The sequence below is a fragment of the Oncorhynchus keta genome, chromosome 1 (assembly GCF_023373465.1).
Source record: "Oncorhynchus keta strain PuntledgeMale-10-30-2019 chromosome 1, Oket_V2, whole genome shotgun sequence".
Classification (NCBI taxonomy): Eukaryota; Metazoa; Chordata; class Actinopteri; order Salmoniformes; family Salmonidae; genus Oncorhynchus; species Oncorhynchus keta.
This window is the reverse complement of record NC_068421.1, coordinates 77218656-77238440: the sequence shown is the minus strand read 5'-3', so window position 1 is coordinate 77238440 and position 19785 is coordinate 77218656. Positions and strand designations below refer to the sequence as shown.

At 41.4% G+C, this 19785-nt stretch overlaps 1 protein-coding gene across 2 annotated transcripts in view; it reads left to right on the top strand.

Annotated features, from left to right (window-relative positions):
- Positions 1–19785, top strand: part of LOC118384384 (trafficking protein particle complex subunit 8) — an 80147-nt gene that overhangs the window by 26699 nt on the left and 33663 nt on the right. For both annotated transcript variants that reach the window (XM_052461379.1, XM_052461374.1), the window contains exons 8-16: positions 1564–1829; positions 2180–2295; positions 8756–8906; positions 10462–10562; positions 10758–10863; positions 12453–12584; positions 13079–13303; positions 13938–14043; positions 17751–17945. In XM_052461379.1, the coding sequence (XP_052317339.1) occupies positions 1564–1829; positions 2180–2295; positions 8756–8906; positions 10462–10562; positions 10758–10863; positions 12453–12584; positions 13079–13303; positions 13938–14043; positions 17751–17945 (1398 nt within the window). The remainder of the gene's footprint in view (positions 1–1563; positions 1830–2179; positions 2296–8755; positions 8907–10461; positions 10563–10757; positions 10864–12452; positions 12585–13078; positions 13304–13937; positions 14044–17750; positions 17946–19785) is intronic.

The following is a 19785-nucleotide window of genomic DNA, read 5'->3' as shown; positions in this document are numbered from 1 at the left end:
CTGCTGCTGGGTTGTTGCCCTCCTACGGCCTCCTCCACGTCTCCTGATGTACTGGCCTGTGTCCTGGTAGCGCCTCCATGCTCTGGACACTACGCTGACAGACACAGTAAACCTTCTTGCCACAGCTCGCATGGATGTGCCATCCTGGATGAGCTGCACTACCTGAGCCACTTGTGTGGGTTGTAGACTCCGTCTCATGCTACCACTAGAGTGAAAGCACCGCCAGCATTCAAAAGTGACCAAAACATCAGCCAGGAAGCATAGAAACTGAGAAGTGGTCTGTGGTCACCACCTGCAGAACCACTCCTTTATTGGGGGTGTCTTGCTAATTGCTTATAATTTCCACCTGTTGTCTATTCCATTTGTACAACAGCATGCTAAATTTATTGTCAATCAGTGTTGCTTCGTAAGTGGACAGTTTGATCACACAGAAGTGTGATTGACTTGAAGTTACATTGTGTTTAAGTGTTCCCTTTATTTTTTTGAGCAGTGTGTGTGTGTGTGTATATGTATGTGTGTGTGTGTATATGTGTATATATATATATACGTATATATATATATATATATACGTATATACGTACATATATATATGTATGTATATATATATATACGTGTATATATATATATACATATATATATATATATATATATATGTATATATGTATATACGTACATATATATATGTATGTATATATATATATATACATATATATATATATGTATATATGTATATATATATATATATATATATATATATATATATATGTATATATGTATATATACATGTATATACGTACATATATATATGTATGTATATATATATACATACATATATATATATATGTATATATGTATATATATATATATATATGTGTATATATGTATATATATATATATATATGTGTATATATGTATATATATATATATATATATATATGTGTATATATGTATATACATACATATGTATATACATACATATGTATATACATATATGTATGTATATATGTATATGTATATGTATATACATACATATGTATGTATATACATATGTATGTATATACATATGTATGTATGTATGTATGTATGTATGTATGTATGTATGTATGTATGTATGTATGTATGTATGTATGTATGTATGTATGTATGTATGTATGTATGTATGTATGTATGTATGTATGTATGTATGTATGTATGTATGTATGTATGTATGTATGTATGTATACACACACACACTTCTTCCCCACCTCCATGTGTCTCAGCGCCAGGCCCCCTTAATGAAAGATTGATGAAGGATCAAGAAAGACACTGCTGTAGTTGAGTTGAATTATTTAACCCAGATGGAGAAACTATATGCTCATTACTAATCCATCTGAAGAATGCCTGAGTTGACAATGTATTGTTTATTCAGATGTAGTTTCCATGAAGTCTGGACACACACCCTCATTTGAAGTGTGCCTAGGTTCTTGACAATACTTTCTTTATCCAGACGGAATCTCCCAAGGTGTGGACACACACCGTTACATTGTTGACACTGTGTGTTGTTGACAATGTTTTGTTTATCAGACGGAGTCTTTGTAAACAGTCTGGACAACACCCACCCTCTCCAGCTGGAGACTGCCATTGACATGCCCGGTAGCCTGGACTCCCTCAGGGCCGTCGCCATGGAAACCAAGACTACGCCAGTCTACACAGGAGTGGCGGCGGGCACCAGCCATGGGGCATGTCTTACGCTGAACGACCACAACCGCCTAAGACTATTCATCCAGGAATTTACCTTCAGGGGACTACTACCTCACATAGAGAAGAACATCAGACAGCTCAATGACCAGGTAGACACACACACACACACACACACACACACACACACACACACACACACACACACACACACACACACAGATGACCACGAGACCTCTCAGCTACCACAGTTTACCACTGTGTTTTCTTGTATTGTCATATTTTTGGTAACTGTCGACTGACTATTGCCATATCTAAGCGTATGTACTTCCTGTCAGTTGGTGTATTGATTAATCGGTCAGGGTGTATTGACACAAAAATAGCAGTGAAATCCCGGAAGGACTGATTTAATGATAGATGGACACAATCTATTATATGGCCTTAGGCATTCTAATGATCTAATCTCATTCCCTCTCTCTCCCTCCTTCCCCTCCGCCTGTAGCTGGTCTCCAGGAAAGGCTTGAGTCGCTCTCTGTTCTCAGTCACTAAGAAGTTGTTTGGAGGAGGGAAAGTTCCAGAGAAGAGTATCGCTGAGCTGAAGAACACTTCCGGCCTTCTGTAAGTTCATCACCCTCCTTCTCCTCTTCTGTCCCCTTCCTCCTCTCCCTCTGAGATACCTACTCCAGTCCTCATCGTCCACATACAACACCTGTTCTGCTGTTCACTTTTGGTTAAGGGTCCTCAACGCACACACATCCCTGGGTCTCTCCTCTTTTCAGTTCGCTGCAGCTTGCGACTGGAACGAACTGCAAAAAAACACTCAAACTGGACCGTTTTATCTCCATCTCTTCATTCAAAGACTCAATCATGGACACTCTTACTGACAGTTGTGGCTGCTTCGCGTGATGTATTGTTGTCTCTATCTTCCTGCCTTTGTGCTGTTGTCCGTGTCCAATAATGTTTGTACCATCTTTTGTGCTGTGTTGCTGCCTTGCTATGTTGTCTTAGGTCTCTCTTGTTGTGGTGTCTCTTGTCGTGATGTGTGTTGACATATTTTTTTATATTTTTTATTATCCCATCTCCCAGCCTTTTGGTAGGCCATCATTGTAAATAAGAATTTGTTCTGAACTGACTTGCCTAGTTAAATAAAGGTAAAAAAAATAAAATAATAATAAGTGTAATCTGCATCATAGATGGGCAGGGCTACTGGTGGCAAGCGGGTCTTGTTTTCTTTGAGGAACTCAATCGGTGTCTTAATTTACTGTTGAGAGGTAGAATACACAGTGTGCAACTTGGAAATTTGGTTATGCATCAGCAGTTTCTCTTATGTCAGGGGGGCCCAAAAGGCTAGTGCCGGCCAGCGCTGTATGGATGTGGGTTTGCAGACCCGCGAGTCATAGTGGCCCTTCGTGATGAGTTTAGATTTTTTGTTTCCCCCACAATTGTTTTTTGCCCGTCTCTGATCTAGTAGCAAGGAGGTTATCCAGTAAGCTGTGGTCTTGGTACTTACTATCACATTTCTCACTGACCAGTGCTTTGAAAGATGGCAAGTTTCTCTCATTAACAGATTACACCTCGGATTCCACAATCAATCAAATGTATTTATAGAGCCCTTTTTACATCAGCCAATGTCACAAAGTGCTATACATAAACCCACCCTAAAACCCCAAACAGCAAGCAATGCAGATGTAGAAGTACGGTGGCTAGGAAAAGTTCACTAGAAAGGCAGAAACCTTTAGGGGAACCAGGCTCTGAGGGGTAGCCAGTCCTCTTCTGGCTGTACCGGTTGGAGATTATAACAGAACATGGCTAAGATGTTCAAATGTACAAAGATGACCAGCAGGGTCAAATAATTATAATCACAGTGGTTGAAGAGGGTGCATCTCAGGAGTAAATGTCAGTAGGCTTTTCATAGCCGAGCATTCAGAGTTAGAGACAGCAGGTGCGGTAGAGAGAGTCGAAAATAGCATGTCCGGGACAAGGTAGCACTTCCGGTAAACACTATGTCTTGTACATACGGTATGAACACAACCACCAGGTTAGTTGACTGAACACATTCTCATTTCCAGCAATGGAGTGGGGAATAGTTACAGGGGAGAGGGGATGAATGAGCCAATTGTAAGCTGGGGATGATTGGGTGGCCATGATGGTATTATGGGCCAGATTTTGGAAATTAGCCAGGATACCAGGGTTAACACCCCGACAATAAGTGCCATGGGATCTTTAGTGACCACAGAAGGTCAGGACACCCGTTTAATGTCCCATCTGAAAGAAGGCACCCGACACAGGGCAATGTCCCCAATCACTGCCCTGGGGCATTGGATTTTGTTTTTGACCAGAGGAAAGGGTGCCTCCTCCTCCCCTCCAACACCACTTCCAGCAGCATCTGGTCTCTCATCCAGGACCAACCCTGCTTAGCTTCAGAAGCAAGCCAGCAGGGTGGTATGCTGCTGGCTGTATGTCTGGTACATACGGTATGAACACAATCACACATTTACTGAGTTAAACTGTCCATGTGTCCAATCAGAGGTGCAGAATATGAGGATAGAGAGAGTAGTCAAAGATTAGCTTTAGGCTTTCACCCAAGATAGTGTATATGTACAGTGAATTCGGAAAGTATTCAGACCCCTTGACTTTTTCCACATTTTATTAAGTTTGACTTCTAAAATTGATTAAATTGATTTTTTCCCCTCATCAATCTACACATAATACTCCATAATGACAAAGCCAAAACACTGAAATATCACTTTACATGCAGTACCAGTCAAAAGTTTGGACATCTACTCATTCCAGGGTTTCTTTATTTTTGACCAATTTTTACATTGTAGAATAATAGTGAAGACATCAAAAACTATGAAATAACACACATGCAGCAACCAGAAAATGTTACCAAATCAAAACATATTTTATATTTGAGATTCTTCAAAGTAGCCACCCTCTGCCTTGATAACAACTTTGCACGCTCTTGGCATTCTCTCAACCAGCTTCATGAGGTAGTCACCTGGAATGCATCTCAATTAACAGATGTGCCTGTTAGTCCTATAGGGGCAGTATTTCATTTTTGGATAAAAAGACGTGCCCGTTTTTAGCGCAATATTTTGTCACGAAAAGATGCTCGACTATGCTTGGAATTGATAGTTTTGGAAAGAAGACACTCTGACGTTTCCAGAACTGCAAAGATTTTCACTGTGAGTGCCATAGAACAAAATCTACAGGCAAAACCAAGATGTTTGAGCGACCAGGAAATCAACAGGATTTCTGGAGGCACGTTTTCCATGATCGCCTTATATGGCTGTGAATGCGACAGGAATGAACGGACACTTCCTATCGTTTCCCCCAGGTGTCTGCAGCATTGTGACGTATTTGTAGGCATATCATTGGAAGATTGACCATAAGAGACTACAATTACCAAGTGTCCCGCACGGTGTCTGCGTGGAAATTGGTGCGCAAAAGTCAGCTACCAGTATTTTTCCATCCGAATCAGAGAAGAATGCACGCTTCCAGGGACGGCATTTCAATGAAGAGATATATGACAAAACACCTTGAGGATTGATTCAAACAACGTTTTCCATGTTTCAGTCGATATTATGGAGTTAATTCTGAAAAAAGTTCGACGTTTAGGTGACTGAATTTTCGGTTAGTTTCGGTAGCCAAATGCATAGTAACAAAACGGAACGTTGTGTCCTACACAAGCATCTTTCAGGAAAAACTGGACATCTGCTATGTAACTGAGAGTCTCCTCATTGAAACATCTGAAGTTCTTCAAAGGTAAATTATTTTATTTGATCCCTTTGCTGGTTTTTGTGAATATGTTGCGTGCTAAATGCTAACGCTAAATGCTAAGCTAGCTATCTCCACTCTTACACAAATTATTGATTTTCTCTGGTTCTAAAGCATATTTTGAAAATCTGAGACGACAGGATTGTTAAGAAAAGGATAAGCTTGAGGGCAGGCATATTTATTTCATTTCATTTGCAATTTTTAGAAATCGCTAATGTTGCGTTATGGTAATGAGCTTGAGGCTGTAGTCACGATCCCGCATGCGGGATGGGGCGGACTAAGAGGTTTTAAAAGTTAATTTGTGGAATTTATTTTCTTCTTAATCCGTTTGAGCCAATCAGTTGTGTTGTGACAAGGTAGGGGTGGCATACAGAAGATAGCCCTATTTGGTAAAAGACCAAGTCCATATTTTTGCAAGAACAGCTGAAATAAGCAAAGAGAAATGACAGTCCATGACTTTAATACATGAAGGTAATTTCAAGGAGTTTCTTCAAGTGCTAAGATGAAACTGGCTCTCATGAGGACCGCCACAGGAAAGGAAGACCCAGAGTTAACTCTGCTGCAGAGGATAAGTTCATTAGAGTTACCAGTCTCAGCAATTACCAATTATCTGCACGTCATATTGCACCTCATAGAGTTCAAGTAACAGACATATCTCAACATCAACTGTTCAGAGGGAACAGCATGAATCAGGCCTTCATGGTTGAATTGCTGCAAAGAAACCACTACTAAAGGACACCAATAAGAAAGGAAAGGGAAGAGACTTGTTTGGGCCAAGAAACACGAGCAATGGACATTAGACCAGAGGAAATCTGTCCTTTTGGTCTGATGAGTCCAAATTTGAGATTTTTGGTTCCAACCGCCGTGTCTTTGTGAGACACAGTGTAGGTTAATGGATGATCTCTGCGTGTGTGGTTCCCACTGTGAAGCATGGAGGAGGATGTGTGATGGTGTGGGGGTGCTTTGCAGTTGAAACTGTCTGTGATTTATTTAGAATTCAAGGCACACTGAACCAGCATGGATATCACATTATTCTGCAGCGATCCGCCATCCCATCTGGTTTGCGCTTAGTGGGACAATCATTTTGTTTTTCAACAGGACATTGACCCAAAACACACCTCCAGGCTGTGTAAGGGCTATTTCTCCAAGAAGGAGATTGATGGAGTGCTGCATCAGATGTCCTGGCCTCTACAATCACCCAACCTCAACCCAATTGACATGGTTTGGGATGAGTTGGACCGCGAATGAAGGAAAAGCAGCCAACAAGCATATGTGGAAACTCCTTCAAGACTGTTGGAAAAGTTTTCCAGGTGAATACCTCATGAAGCTGGTTGAGAGAATGCAAAGCTGTCAAGGCAAAGAATGGTTACTTGTAGAATCTTGAAGAATCTCAAATTGAAAATATATTCTGATTTGTATAACTTTTTTTACTACATGATTCCATATGTGTTATTTCATAGTTTTGATGTCTTCACTGTTATTCTACAATGTAGAAAATAGTAAAAATAAAAACCCTTGAATGGGTAGTTGTCATCTTTTGATTGGTTCTGTAAGTATTCAGACCCTTTACTCAGTACTTTGTTGAAGCACCTTTGGCAGCGATTCGGCCTCAAATCTTCTTGGGTATGATGCTACAAGCTTGGCACACCTGTATTTGAGGAGTTATTCCCATTCTTCTCTGCAGATCCTCTGGGCCAGTCAAGGACATTGAGACAAGTCCCGAAGCCATTGTATTGGCTGTGTGCTTGGGGTTGTTGTCCTTTTTGAAGGTGAACATTCGCCCCAGTCTAAGGTCCTTGATGAAAACCTGCTCTGAAGCAGGTTTTCATCAAGGATCTCTCTGTACTTTTATCCATTCATCTTTCCCTCCATTCTGACTAGTCTCCTAGTCCTTGCTGCTGAAAAACATCCCCACAGCATGATGCTGCCACCACACTGCTTTACCGTAGGGATGGTGCCAGGTTTCCTCCAGACGTGACGCTTAGCATTCAGGCCAAAGAGTTAAATTTAGGTTTTGATCAGACCAGAGAACCTTGTTTCTCATGTTCTGAGAGTCCTTTAGGTTCCTTTTAGCAAACTCGAAGCGGACTGTCGTGCCTTTTTTACTGAGTAGTGGTTTCCATCTGGCCACTATACCATAAAGTCCTGATAGGTGGAGTGCTGCAGAGATGGTTGTTTTTCTCGAAGGTTCTCCCATCTCCACAGAGGAATTCTGGAGCTCTGTCAAAGTGACCATCGGGTTTTTGGTCACCTCCCTGACCAATTCCCTTCTCCCCCGATTGCTCAGTTTGGCCAGGCAGACAGCTCTATGAAGAGTCTTGGTGGTTCCAAACTTCTTCCATTTAAGAATGATGGAGGCCACTGTGTTATTGGGTACGTTCAATGATGCAGACATTTTTTGGTACCCTTCCCCAGATCTGTGCCTTGACCTAATCCTGTCTCTGAGCTCTTTGGACAATTCCTTCGACCTCATGGCTTGGTTTTTGTTCTGATATGCACTGTCAACTGTGGGACCTTTATATTGACTGCTGCCTGCCTTTCCAAATGATTTCCAATCAATTTAATTTAAAACGCAGCACACTACTGCTCATGCTCCCAGGTGATATTTATTTACTTGAAGTTTCCTCTCAATGTCCCTTCCCCTGTGTGACATCTTGACCATTTCTATTCCAATGTGTCTCAGAGAACTAATAGGTTGTCCAGCTTGTACAATGACAAGCAACCAGATTTGGCTGACAACTCCAGCACCTGCAGAAAGTACCTGAATGTGCATATGTTCTTTAGCTTTTGTAGAATCAATTGAATTTACCACAGATGGACTCCATTTAAGTTGTAGAAACATCTCAAGGATGATCAATGGAAACAGAGCTCAATTTCGAGTCTCATAGCAATGGGTCTGAATAATTATGTAAATAAGATTGTTTTTATTTCTAATAAATTTGCAAAAATGATCAAACTTTTTTTCACTTGTCATTATGGGGTTTTGTGTGTAGATTGAGGATTTTGTTTATTTAATCAATTTTAGAATAAGGCTGTAATGTAACAACGTGAAAAAAGTTAGGGGGTCTGAATTCTTACCGAATGCACTGCACAGTTTGGATGTGTCCCAAATGGCACCCTATTCACTACAGTGCACTACTTTTGACCAGAGCTTTGTTGGCCCTGGTCAAATGTATTGCTGTCAATAGGAGAATAGGGTGTCATTTGAGTCTGACTTTGGATGGTGTTTTCTAACGCCTCCACCTATACCTCAGCTGAGTATATGACCTCTGACCTCTGCCCTGTGTGATGTCATCAGCTATCATCCAGAAGCCCCTGAGCTGCAAATCAGGAAGATGGCTGACCTGTGTTTCCTGGTTCAGCACTATGAGCTGGCCTACAGCTGCTACCACACGGCCAAGAAGGACTTCTTATCTGACCAGGCCATGCTCTATGCCGCTGGAGCGCTGGTGAGAACACACACACAGAAAGGGCTGAGATGAAAGGGAAAGAGATGTGGCACACACACACACACACACACTGTTGTGGAAATTCTAATCAATAAGAAGGAGAGACAAGGTCAATCACTGATCAGGATATTAATTTATTCACAACTTATTTATAATGCGGCATATAGTAATTGCTCTGCAATAATGAGGCTGGTTGACTCAACAGCGAGCAGCTCTGACATACAAAGAATGTAAAATATATTTTATAGCAAAGATGCACCTTCTTAGTCTACATGATAAACAACAGAATGTATGGAATGGGTCACAAGGTGAAACTTGATATATGAGAAAGCAGTATCCCCCAGCCAGATGGCATTTGTTATGAAGACCTTTCTTATTCTACAGAGTTAGCCCCCGAAGATCTCGTCCCTGGTCCTTCACAGTACAGAAACACCAACTCATTCTATGGCATAAATCAATTGTAAAGTCCTGAGGGGAGTGAGCCTCTGGGTCATACACTATCCCAAGATAGGTGCAACACCTGATCTCCCCCAAGTCCAAAGGATGGAGTGACTGGTGCACAGACATTCTGGAGACAAGTAATTGGTTCCCCATTTAATCACATGGTTTAAAATAGGTAAAGACACATTCACATATGACGACAATTTTCCAGTCTGTCCTCTTTCTGATATTCTGCATAGCAAAAAGGGACATGTGATAGACAAGCCTGACTTCTCCCCTCTCTGGGCCCCAGATGACTGAGGCCCATATGAGGACGGAAGTGCAACTGCTAACACCAGAGTCCAAAGGGATACATTCTAATAACAAGAGTTCAACAGTTCAATCAAATAAGCATATTATGCAGATAAGACATCTTAATAATCTATATTACTGAGCTAATTCTGATTCTTTTGCCACAATACTCAGTGAACCTACATCGATAAACACAAGTGAATACTGTACATGCTCACACACACACACACACACACACACGCACACGCACACAGTACATTGTCATGAAGGTAATGAACAGTCTTGTAGAAAGGACACAGCAGGAGCAAAGGTTCAGGTGCCAGAAAGTTAGTGCTTAGTAGCAGTAGCACATGCAGTACAATACTGAGGCTGAGCACACACCAATCTTTCCTGCACCTCAGAATGACGTCAACAGAGTCCTGAGCAGTGCGGTATCTACCACAGTAGACTAGTAAAAGAGGCAATGTGAAGTTTGTCCTAGCATTCCCCTGTGTTAACGATGCGGCCACTTCTCATGGCTATCTGGGTCACGGGAATATTAACAGCAGACCTGTTTGTGTTTGAAACTCGTACAGGTGCGTGTGTTTGAGACTCTAATAGCCAGAATATTTTTGACAGTCTGATGTGGTCTGGAGCTGTGACGTGTCCATTCCCATCCTCCACACACCCACCATATTACCACTTATGACACTCAACACTAATTGTTATTTGAATATATGAGAAGTGGATATATTTTAAATGGTTGTCATTCTCCTCTCATATTGCTGCACCCTCTTTCTCGTTATCTCTCTTTCTCTCTCGCTCTCTGTCGGTCTGTCTGTAGGAGATGGCAGCAGTGTCTGCGTTTCTCCAAGGTGGGGCTCCACGGCCGTATCCAGCACACTATATGGACACGGCAATTCAGACCTACAGAGATGTGTGCAAGTACGGCATTGACACACACAGCTGCATGTGTTGTCACAAAAACACACATTGATTAACAATATCCAGGAAGCTAAAATACCCAGCCTCATAGCTCAACAGCCGCATACAAGTCACAAAACAGACAACTACAATGCACTGGCTCTCCAACTCCTGTGGTAGTGTGTATGAATGTTTTATAAATGTCCCACCCCACAGGAACAAGGTCCTAGCTGAGCGTTGTGCTCTGTTCAGTGCTGAGGTACTGAAGAGTCAGGCCAAGTACTCTGATGCTGCTACCCTCCTCATCAAGATGACCAGTGAGGTGAGAAGAACACACTACTTCTCATTTGGACCACAGGTTCTATGTTTTTATTCTGTAGATTGACCTCTGGCTCTGTGCATTTCTGTGGAAGTCAGATTATTGAATGTTATGTGTATCATATACAGTTGAAGTCGGAAGTTTACACACACTTAACTCATTTTTTAACCACTCCACAAATTTTCTTGTTAACAAACTATAGTTTTGGCAAGTCGTTTAGGACATCTACTTTGAATGACGCAAGTAATTTTTCCAACAATTGTTTAAAGACAGATTATTTAACTTATTTACTGTATCACAATTCCAGTGGGTCAGAAGTGTACATACATTAAGTTGACTGTGCCCTTAAACAGCATGGAAAATTCCAGAAAATGTCATGGCTTGAGAAGCTTCTGATAGGCTAATTGACATAATTTGTGTCAATTGGAGTTGTACCTGTGGATGTATTTCAAGGCCTACCTTCAAACTCAGTGACTCTTTGCTTGACATCATGGGAAAATCAAAAGAAATCAGCCAAGACCTCAGAGGGAAAGGAAGGAGACATGTTCTGTCTCCTCGAGTTGAATATACTTTGATGCGAAAAGTGCAAATCAATCCCAGAACAACAGCAAAGGACCTTGTGAAGATGCTGGAGGAAACAGGTACAAAATTATCTATATCCACAGCAAGGAAGAAGCTACTGCTCCAAAACCGCCATAAAAAAGCAGATTACGGTTTGCAACTGCACATGGGGACAAAGATGGTACTTTTGGGAGAAATGTCCTCTGGTCTGATGAAACAAAAATATAACTGTTTGGCCATAATAGCCATCGTTATGTAGGAAAAAGGTGGAGGCTTGAAAGCCGAAGAACACCATCCCAACAGTGAAGTACGGGGGGGCAGCATCATGTTGTGGGGGTGCACTTCACAAAATTGATGACATCATGAGGAAGAAAATTATGTGGATATATTGAAGCAACATCTCAAGACATCAGTTAAAGCTTGGTCGCAAATGGGTCTTCCAGATGGACAATGACCCCAAGCATACTTCCAAAGTTGTGCCAAAATGGCTTAAGGACAACAAGTCAAGGTATTGGAGTGGCCATCACAAAGCCCTGACCTCCAATCTTATAGAAAATCTGTCTGGCTGAACTGAAAAAGGGTGTGCGAGCAAGGAGGCCTACAAACCTGACACATTTGACCCAAGTTAAACAATTTAAAGGCAATGCTGCCAAATACTAATTGAGTGTATGTAAACTTCTGACCCACTGGGAATGTGATAAAATAAATAAAAGCTGAAATAAATAATTCTCTCTACAATTATTCTGACATTTCACATTCTTAAAATGAAGTGGTGATCCTAACTGACCTGAGACAGGGAATTTTTGCTAGGATTAAATGTCAGGAAATGTGAAATACTGAGTTTAAATGTATTTGGCAAAGGTGGATGTGAACTTCCGAATTACACTGGTATTTATGTGTGAAACCTTTGCAATGTTGCTGCCTGCCACTGTCTTGAACAGGTCTCTCTGTACAAATAAAGGTTAAATTAATGTGTATGTGTGATATGTCCATGGTATTAGCTAACCTGTGTGTCTCAATCTCACTCTCAGGATTCTGATCTGTGTTCTGCCCTCCTATTGGAGCAAGCAGCCCACTGCTTCATTAACATGCGAAACCCCATGGTTAGGAAGTTTGCCTTCCACATGATCCTGGCAGGACACCGCTTCAGCAAGGCAGGACAGGTAAGTGCATATTTGTTTGTGCATACCTGTGGTTGTGCGTGTGTGTTAACCACAGCCAGGCCTTTTAAAAACAGAACTAGGTTATTCATGTTTGCTGACATTTATTACTAATTTAAAAAACGTTTGATCATCAGATGAACAGAACAAGGTGATCTGAGATAGACCGGCGATTTACAGGTAGCTAGTTGGGTCAGAGAGGTTTAAGACTTGTTGTCTTCTATGTTCAGAGCAGCATGATGTGAATGAAGTTCTAGAACCGTTAGAGCATTCCATTTATAACTTTTGACTGATTGTACTCTTTCCCTCTCGTTTCCCCCTCTGTTCTGTCATTTTCTGCTTTGCTTTTCTTTCTTTCTTTCTTTGTGTTCCATCTTCTTGCTCTCCCTCTCTACCTGTACCTTGTTCCCTCTTCCCCACCCTCTCTATCCCTCTCTCCCATTTCCCCCTCCCTGTCTTCGTCCCCCCACATGCCACCTCTCTCTCACTCGCTGTAGAAGCGTCATGCATTGCGGTGTTACTGCCAGGCCATGCAGGTGTATAAGGGTAAAGGCTGGTCCCTGGCTGAGGACCATATCAACTTCACTATCGGCCGCCAGTCCTTTACGCTGCGCCAACCAGAGAACGCTGTCTTAGCCTTCAGACACATCCTCACCAACGACAGCCAGCAGACCGCCACACAGCAGGGAGCCTTCCTCCGGGAGTACCTCTATGTCTACAGGGTAACACTCACAATGTTAATACAACCATATCACAACCTTAACACATTGTTAGCAGGGAGCATTCCTCATAGACATGAAAAGATGACAACACAACCTATACATAACCGCAATACAACCTCAGGGAGCCTTCCTTAGAGAGTCACACTCTGTCCCACTGTTTCTGAAGAAACATTCACCTGAAATCTGACAATTCATCTCAAGTATGTGGACACACACACACACACACACACTACAGAACTTGTCCTTCACAAACCTGTTATATTAGTACTGCTCTCTGATTAATACAAAGAACTTTAAGCCTATGCGTCAGCCCCAGAATCTCAATGTCATTTAAGAGTTTGGTTATTAAAATAAGTTACTTCTAGTAGAATTATAGTGTGTGCTTTTAGGAATCGGAAATGTGCTGAGCTTGGTCTGGATGAGTCAGAAGTGCTTGTGTGCGCGTGTGTTCTTACCCTCCACCAGTGAGGAAGCTGTGTGTGTGTGAGCTGAACCCAATTTTAAGTCTGATTATTATAACTCAGCATGCAGAGTCCGTTAGTGAGTCTTGCACAGGCTATATTTTAGTGTGTGTGTGTGATGTTCAGCTTCAGTGTTTGTTAACAGTATGTCCTTACTCTACCTGTTCCTCCAGAATGTGCCAGGGGTGTGTGAGGTGGCACTACCCCAGCTACCCCTACCCTGCATCAACAGCTCTGCTACCAGGGTCTACTTCGGCCACGAACGCCGCCTGGCAGAGGGTAAGACTGACACACACACAAATTTCACCTCCAAGCATTGCTCCCCAGTCACATATTTAAAGATGCTAAATAACTGTGTGTATACAGTGGGGAGAACAAGTATTTGATACACTGCCGATTTTGCAGGTTTTCCTACATACAAAGCATGTAGAGGTATGTCATTTTTATCATAGGTACACTTCAACTGTGAGAGACAGAATCTAAAACAAAAATCCAGAAAATCACATTGTATGATTTTTAAGTAATTCATTTGCATTTTATTGCATGACATAAGTATTTGATCACCTACCAACCAGTAAGAATTCCTGCTCTCACAGACCTGTTAGTTTTTCTTTAAGAAGACCTCCTGTTCTACACTCATTACCTGTATTAACTGCACCTGTTGGAACTCGTTACCTGTATAAAAGACACCTGTCCACACACTCAATCAAACAGACTCCAACCTCTCCACAATGGCCAAGACCAGGGAGCTGTGTAAGGACATCAGGGATAAAATTGTAGACCTGCACAAGGCTGGGATGAGCTACAGGACAATAGGCAAGCAGGCAACAACTGTTGGCGCAATTATTAGAAAATGGAAGAAGTTCAAGATGACGGTCAATCACCCTCGGTCTGGGGCTCAATGCAAGATCTCACCTCGTGGGGCATCAATGATCATGAGGAAGGTGAGGGATCAGCCCAGAACTACACAGCAGGACCTGCTCAATGACCTGAAGAGAGCTGGGACCACAGTCTCAAAGAAAACCATTAACACACTACGCCGTCATGGATTAAAATCCTGCAGCGCACGTAAAGTCCCCCTGCTCAAGCCAGCGCATGTCCAGGCCCGTCTGAAGTTTTCCAATGACCATCTGGCTGATCCAGAGGAGGAATGGGAGAAGGTCATGTGGTCTGATGAGACAAAAATAGAGCTTTTTGGTCTAAACTCCACTCGCCGTGTTTGGAGGAAGAAGAAGGATGAGTACAACCCCAAGTACACCATCCCAACCTTGAAGCATGGAGGTGGAAAAATCATTCTTTGGGGATACTTAAAAATCATACATTTTGATTTTCTGGATTTTTGTTTTAGATTACGTCTCTCCCAGTTGAAGTGTACCTATTATAACAATTACAGACCTCTACATGCTTTGTAAGTAGGAAAACCTGCATCGGCAGTATATCAAATACTTGTTCTCCCCACTGTATATATATCTAAATGTTAAACAAAGGTTGTTTAAAGTAACCAACCTTTTCCTTGATGACAGCGTTGCACACTTGTCATTCTCTCAACCAGCTTCACATGGAATGTTTCTCCAACATAGTTCCAACATGTGCTGAGCACTTGTTGGCTTTTTTCCCTTCATTCTACGGTCCAACTCATCCCAAACCATCTCAATTTGTCTGAGGTCGGGGTGATTGTGGAGGCCAGGTCATCTGATGCAGCACTCAATCACTCTCCTTTGTAAAATAGCCCTTACACAGCCTGGAGGTGTTGGTCATTGTCATGTTGAAGAACAAGTGTTAGTCCCACTAAACGCAAACCAGATGGGATGGTGAATCGCTGTGGTAGCCATGCTGGTTAAGTGTGCCTTGAATTCTTAATAAATCCCCTGACAGTGTCATCAGCAAAGCACCAACACCACCACCTCCATGCTTCACGATTGGAACCACACATTCGAGGATCATCCGCTCACCTACTCTGCGTCTCACAAAGACACAGCAATTGGAACCAAAAATCTTAAATGTTGACTCATCAAACCAAAGGACAGATTTCCACTGGTCTAATGTCCATTGCTCGTGGTTCTTGGTACAATGAAGTCTCTTCTTCTTATTGGTGTCCTTTTAGTATTAGTTTCCTTTCAGCAATTTGACCATGAAGGCCTGATTCACGCTGTTCCCTCTGAACAGTTGATGTTGAGATGTGTCTGTTACCTGAACTCTGCCATTTCTGAGGTGCAGTTAACTGTAATGAACTTATCCTCTGCAACAGAGGTAACTTGGGGTCTTCCCTTCCTGTAGCGGTCCTCATGAGAGCCAGTTTCATCATAGTGCTTTGCGACTGCATTTGTAGAAACTTTCAGTTCTCGTGCGCGTCATCGTGGTTGGGGGGGTCATCGTTTGTGTGTGTCATCGTTTGTGTGTGGGCGTGTTGTCGGTCGGTGGGTGTGCGTCATGGAAAGGGTGTGTGGGCGCACTTGTCAGTTTGTGTGTGTCGTCGTCTCTCTGTCTGTGTGTGTGTGTCAGGGTTTCCATTATGAAATGTGGCACTAGACATTTGGACAGCAGCACTTTAATGTACACCGGGGATATGGCCGATCAGTTTATACATGCAATAAAATGCAAATTAATTACTTACAAATCATACAATGTGATTTTCTGGATTTTTGTTTTAGATTCCGTCTCACAGTTGAAGTGTACCTATGATACAAATTACAGACCTCTACATGCTTTGTAAGTAGGAAACACTGCCGATTTTGCAGGTTATCAAATACTTGTTCTCCCCACTGTATATGTTTTCAAGATCCATACTGCCTCCAGCTCATTGCAAAGTGGTGTGTGATGCATTGATGAACCCTGCCTTCCGTTGCCTATGCATTCGAATGGCGAATGGGAATCGTGCTTCAATTACCAGTTGAGAAATTTAAATATTAGCTTTTTTTAATGGTAACCCCAAAAATATTTTTAGCAGAACATTGGATTTAGAATTGTTGCACAATGATTGGCTTATAATAGTGCTGCCTGACAGATGTTCTGCTTAAAAGGCTCTATCTGTATGCTGTGTGTGATAACTAAGATTCATAACGAATTTAACGCCAATTTAATTCTACGAAATTATTCAAATGAACCCATAGACAGATGAGCATGACCCTTCAAATGTATTTCCATCACCTGGTATTTTCATCAATGAATACCCCAAAAAGCGTTATTTCGCAACCGGGTTTTGGTTAATCTTCATCTCTTGGTGTATGACTGCTTTAAAAAGTTTAGTATTTGGTCCCATATTCCTAGCACGCAATGACTACGTCAAGCTTGTGACTACACACTTGTTGAATAGATTTGTTTTGGTTATGTTTTGCCCAATAGAAACAGAATGGTGAATGATAACTTTAGTTGAGTAGATAAGATATTTCTGAACACTTCTAAATGAATCCTGATAATGTAATTTAATAATTGTATTTATTTTACCTTTTATTTAACTAGGCAAATCAGTTAAGAACAAATTCTTATTTTCAATGACGGCCTAGGAACAGTGGGTTAACTGCCTGTTCAGGGGCAGAATGACATTTGTACCTTGTCAGCTCGGGGGTCTGAACTTGCGACCTTGCGGTTACTAGTCCAACACTAACCACGAGGCTATCCTGCCGCCCCAATGAAGATTAGAGGCTTCAACAACACGATAACCTATCACCATTACCAATAACACGGGAGATGAGCATTTTTTTGACACAATACGTTATTCACCATTAACTTCCAAAATGCTGCAGTATAGAGCCAAATTGAATATTTTAGCTTCACTGCAAATGCATACGGAGGGTAGTGTATGTCCCTTTTGCACCAACCTACTCACACAGTAATTGTTTTGATCCACAATGTCCTTGTCAAGTTTTGTTATTAATATATTTAATTTCCCAGGCAGAAATCTATGTTCTACTGGATAGTGCTTGTTTGATCCATAATGACCTGATTGATTGATCAATTTATTTCTTGTGATATTGGTTATTGATCAGGTGAGAAGCAGGCTGCCACCCATGTGTCCTTGGACCAGGAGTTTGACCAGGACCTAGCTGCCGTGTGGCAGGACCTCGAGGAACAGGTGGTTGCCGCCGCCAACCGTGGGGTTGTCCCGTCAACGTTCTACCCTACCCAGTGCTGCCTCAACAGTCAGACGGACAATCTCCACTTCCCGCTGGCTGTAGTAGAAGGTAAGAACAGTTACTCTCCTCCGTACAACAACTCTCATTTCCACATCACTTTTCGTATCTCACTTTCTCATTAAAGAATGAGTCTGGAAACTCGATAGTTAGCCCATACAACCCCATACCTGCACCCACACACACTGAGTGTATAAAACATTAGGAACACCTGCTTTTCATGAGACTGACCAGGTGAATCTAAGTGAAAGCTATGATCCCTTACTGATGTCACTTGTTAAACCTCTCTGGGATATGTGGGACGCTAGCTCCCACCTTGCCAACAGTCTGTGAAATTGCAGGGTGCCAAATTCAAAACAACAGAAATCCCATAATAAAAATTCCTGAAACGTACAAGTATTTTACACCATTTTAAAGATAAACGTCTTGTAAATCCAGCCACAGTGTCCGATTTCAAATAGTCTTTACGGCGAAAGCACACCAAACGATTATGTTAGGTCAGCACCTAATCACAGAAAACCATAAAGCCATTTTCCAGCCAAGGAGAGCCCTCACAAAAGTCAGAAATAGCAATGAAATGAATCACTAACCTTTGATCTTCATCAGATGGCACTCACAGGACTTCATGTTACACAATAAATGTGTGTTTTGTTGGATAAAGTTAATCTTTATGTCCAAAAACCTCATTTGAAATTGTTTTATGTTCAGAAATGCATTGTCTCAAACAAATATCCGGTGAATGTGCAGAGAGCCACATCAAGTTACAGAAATACTCATAATAAACATTGATAAAAGATACAAGTGTTATGCATGGAAATATCGATAAACTTCTCCTTAATGCAACTTCTCCTTAATGTCAGATTTCAAAAAAGGCTTTACGGTGAAAGCACACCTTATGATTGTTAGGTCAGCACCTGCTTACTTACAAGCCCTTAACTCTTCTTGATCTGCACTGTTGGTTAAGAAAATATTTACAAAGTAAATAAAAAGTAATAATAATTAACACGATAAGAATAACAATAACGAGGCTACAGTTAAAGTTGGAAGTTTACATACACTTTGATTAGTCATTAAAAAAGTCATAAACTCATTTTTCAACCACTCTGCAAATTTTTTGTTAACAAACTATAGTTTTGGCAAGTCGGTTAGGACATCTACTTTGTGCATGACACAAGTCATTTTTCCAACAATTGTTTACAGACAGATTAATTCACTGTGTCAAAATTCCTGTGGGTCAGAAGTTTACATACAGCAAGTTGACTGTGCCTTTAACCTCTTGAAGCTAGGGGGCACTATTTTCATTTTTGGAAAAATAATGTGCCCAAAGTAAACTGCCTATTTCTCAGGACCAGATGCTAGAATATGCATATAATTGACAGCTTAGAATAGAAAACACTCTAAAGTTTCCAACTGTAAAAATATTGTCTGAGTATAACAGAACTGATATTGCAGGCGAAAGTCTAAGAAAAATCCAATCAGGAAGTGACTCGTGTTGGCCATTGAAAGGGATATCAACCACATTCCTTTTTCTACGTAATTCCCTAAGGTGTCTCCAGCATTTTGACGTAGTTTCACGCCTTTTATGTTGAAGAATGAGCGTAAACGACTGCATTGCGCAAGTGGCCAGCTGAGGGCTCTCAGAGTGATTCTTGCATAAAAGAGAGGTAGTCATTTTTCCTCTCGCTCCTACTGAAAAGCCAATTGTCCCGGTTGATATATTATCGAATAGATATTTGAAAAATACCTTGAGGATTGATTATAAAAAACATTTGCCATGTTTCTGTCTATATTATAGATATAATTTGGATTTTGCCGTTGTCGTGACCGCTATTTCCAGTGGATTTCTCAACATAACGTGACCAACAAACGGAGGTATTTTGGGTATAAAAAT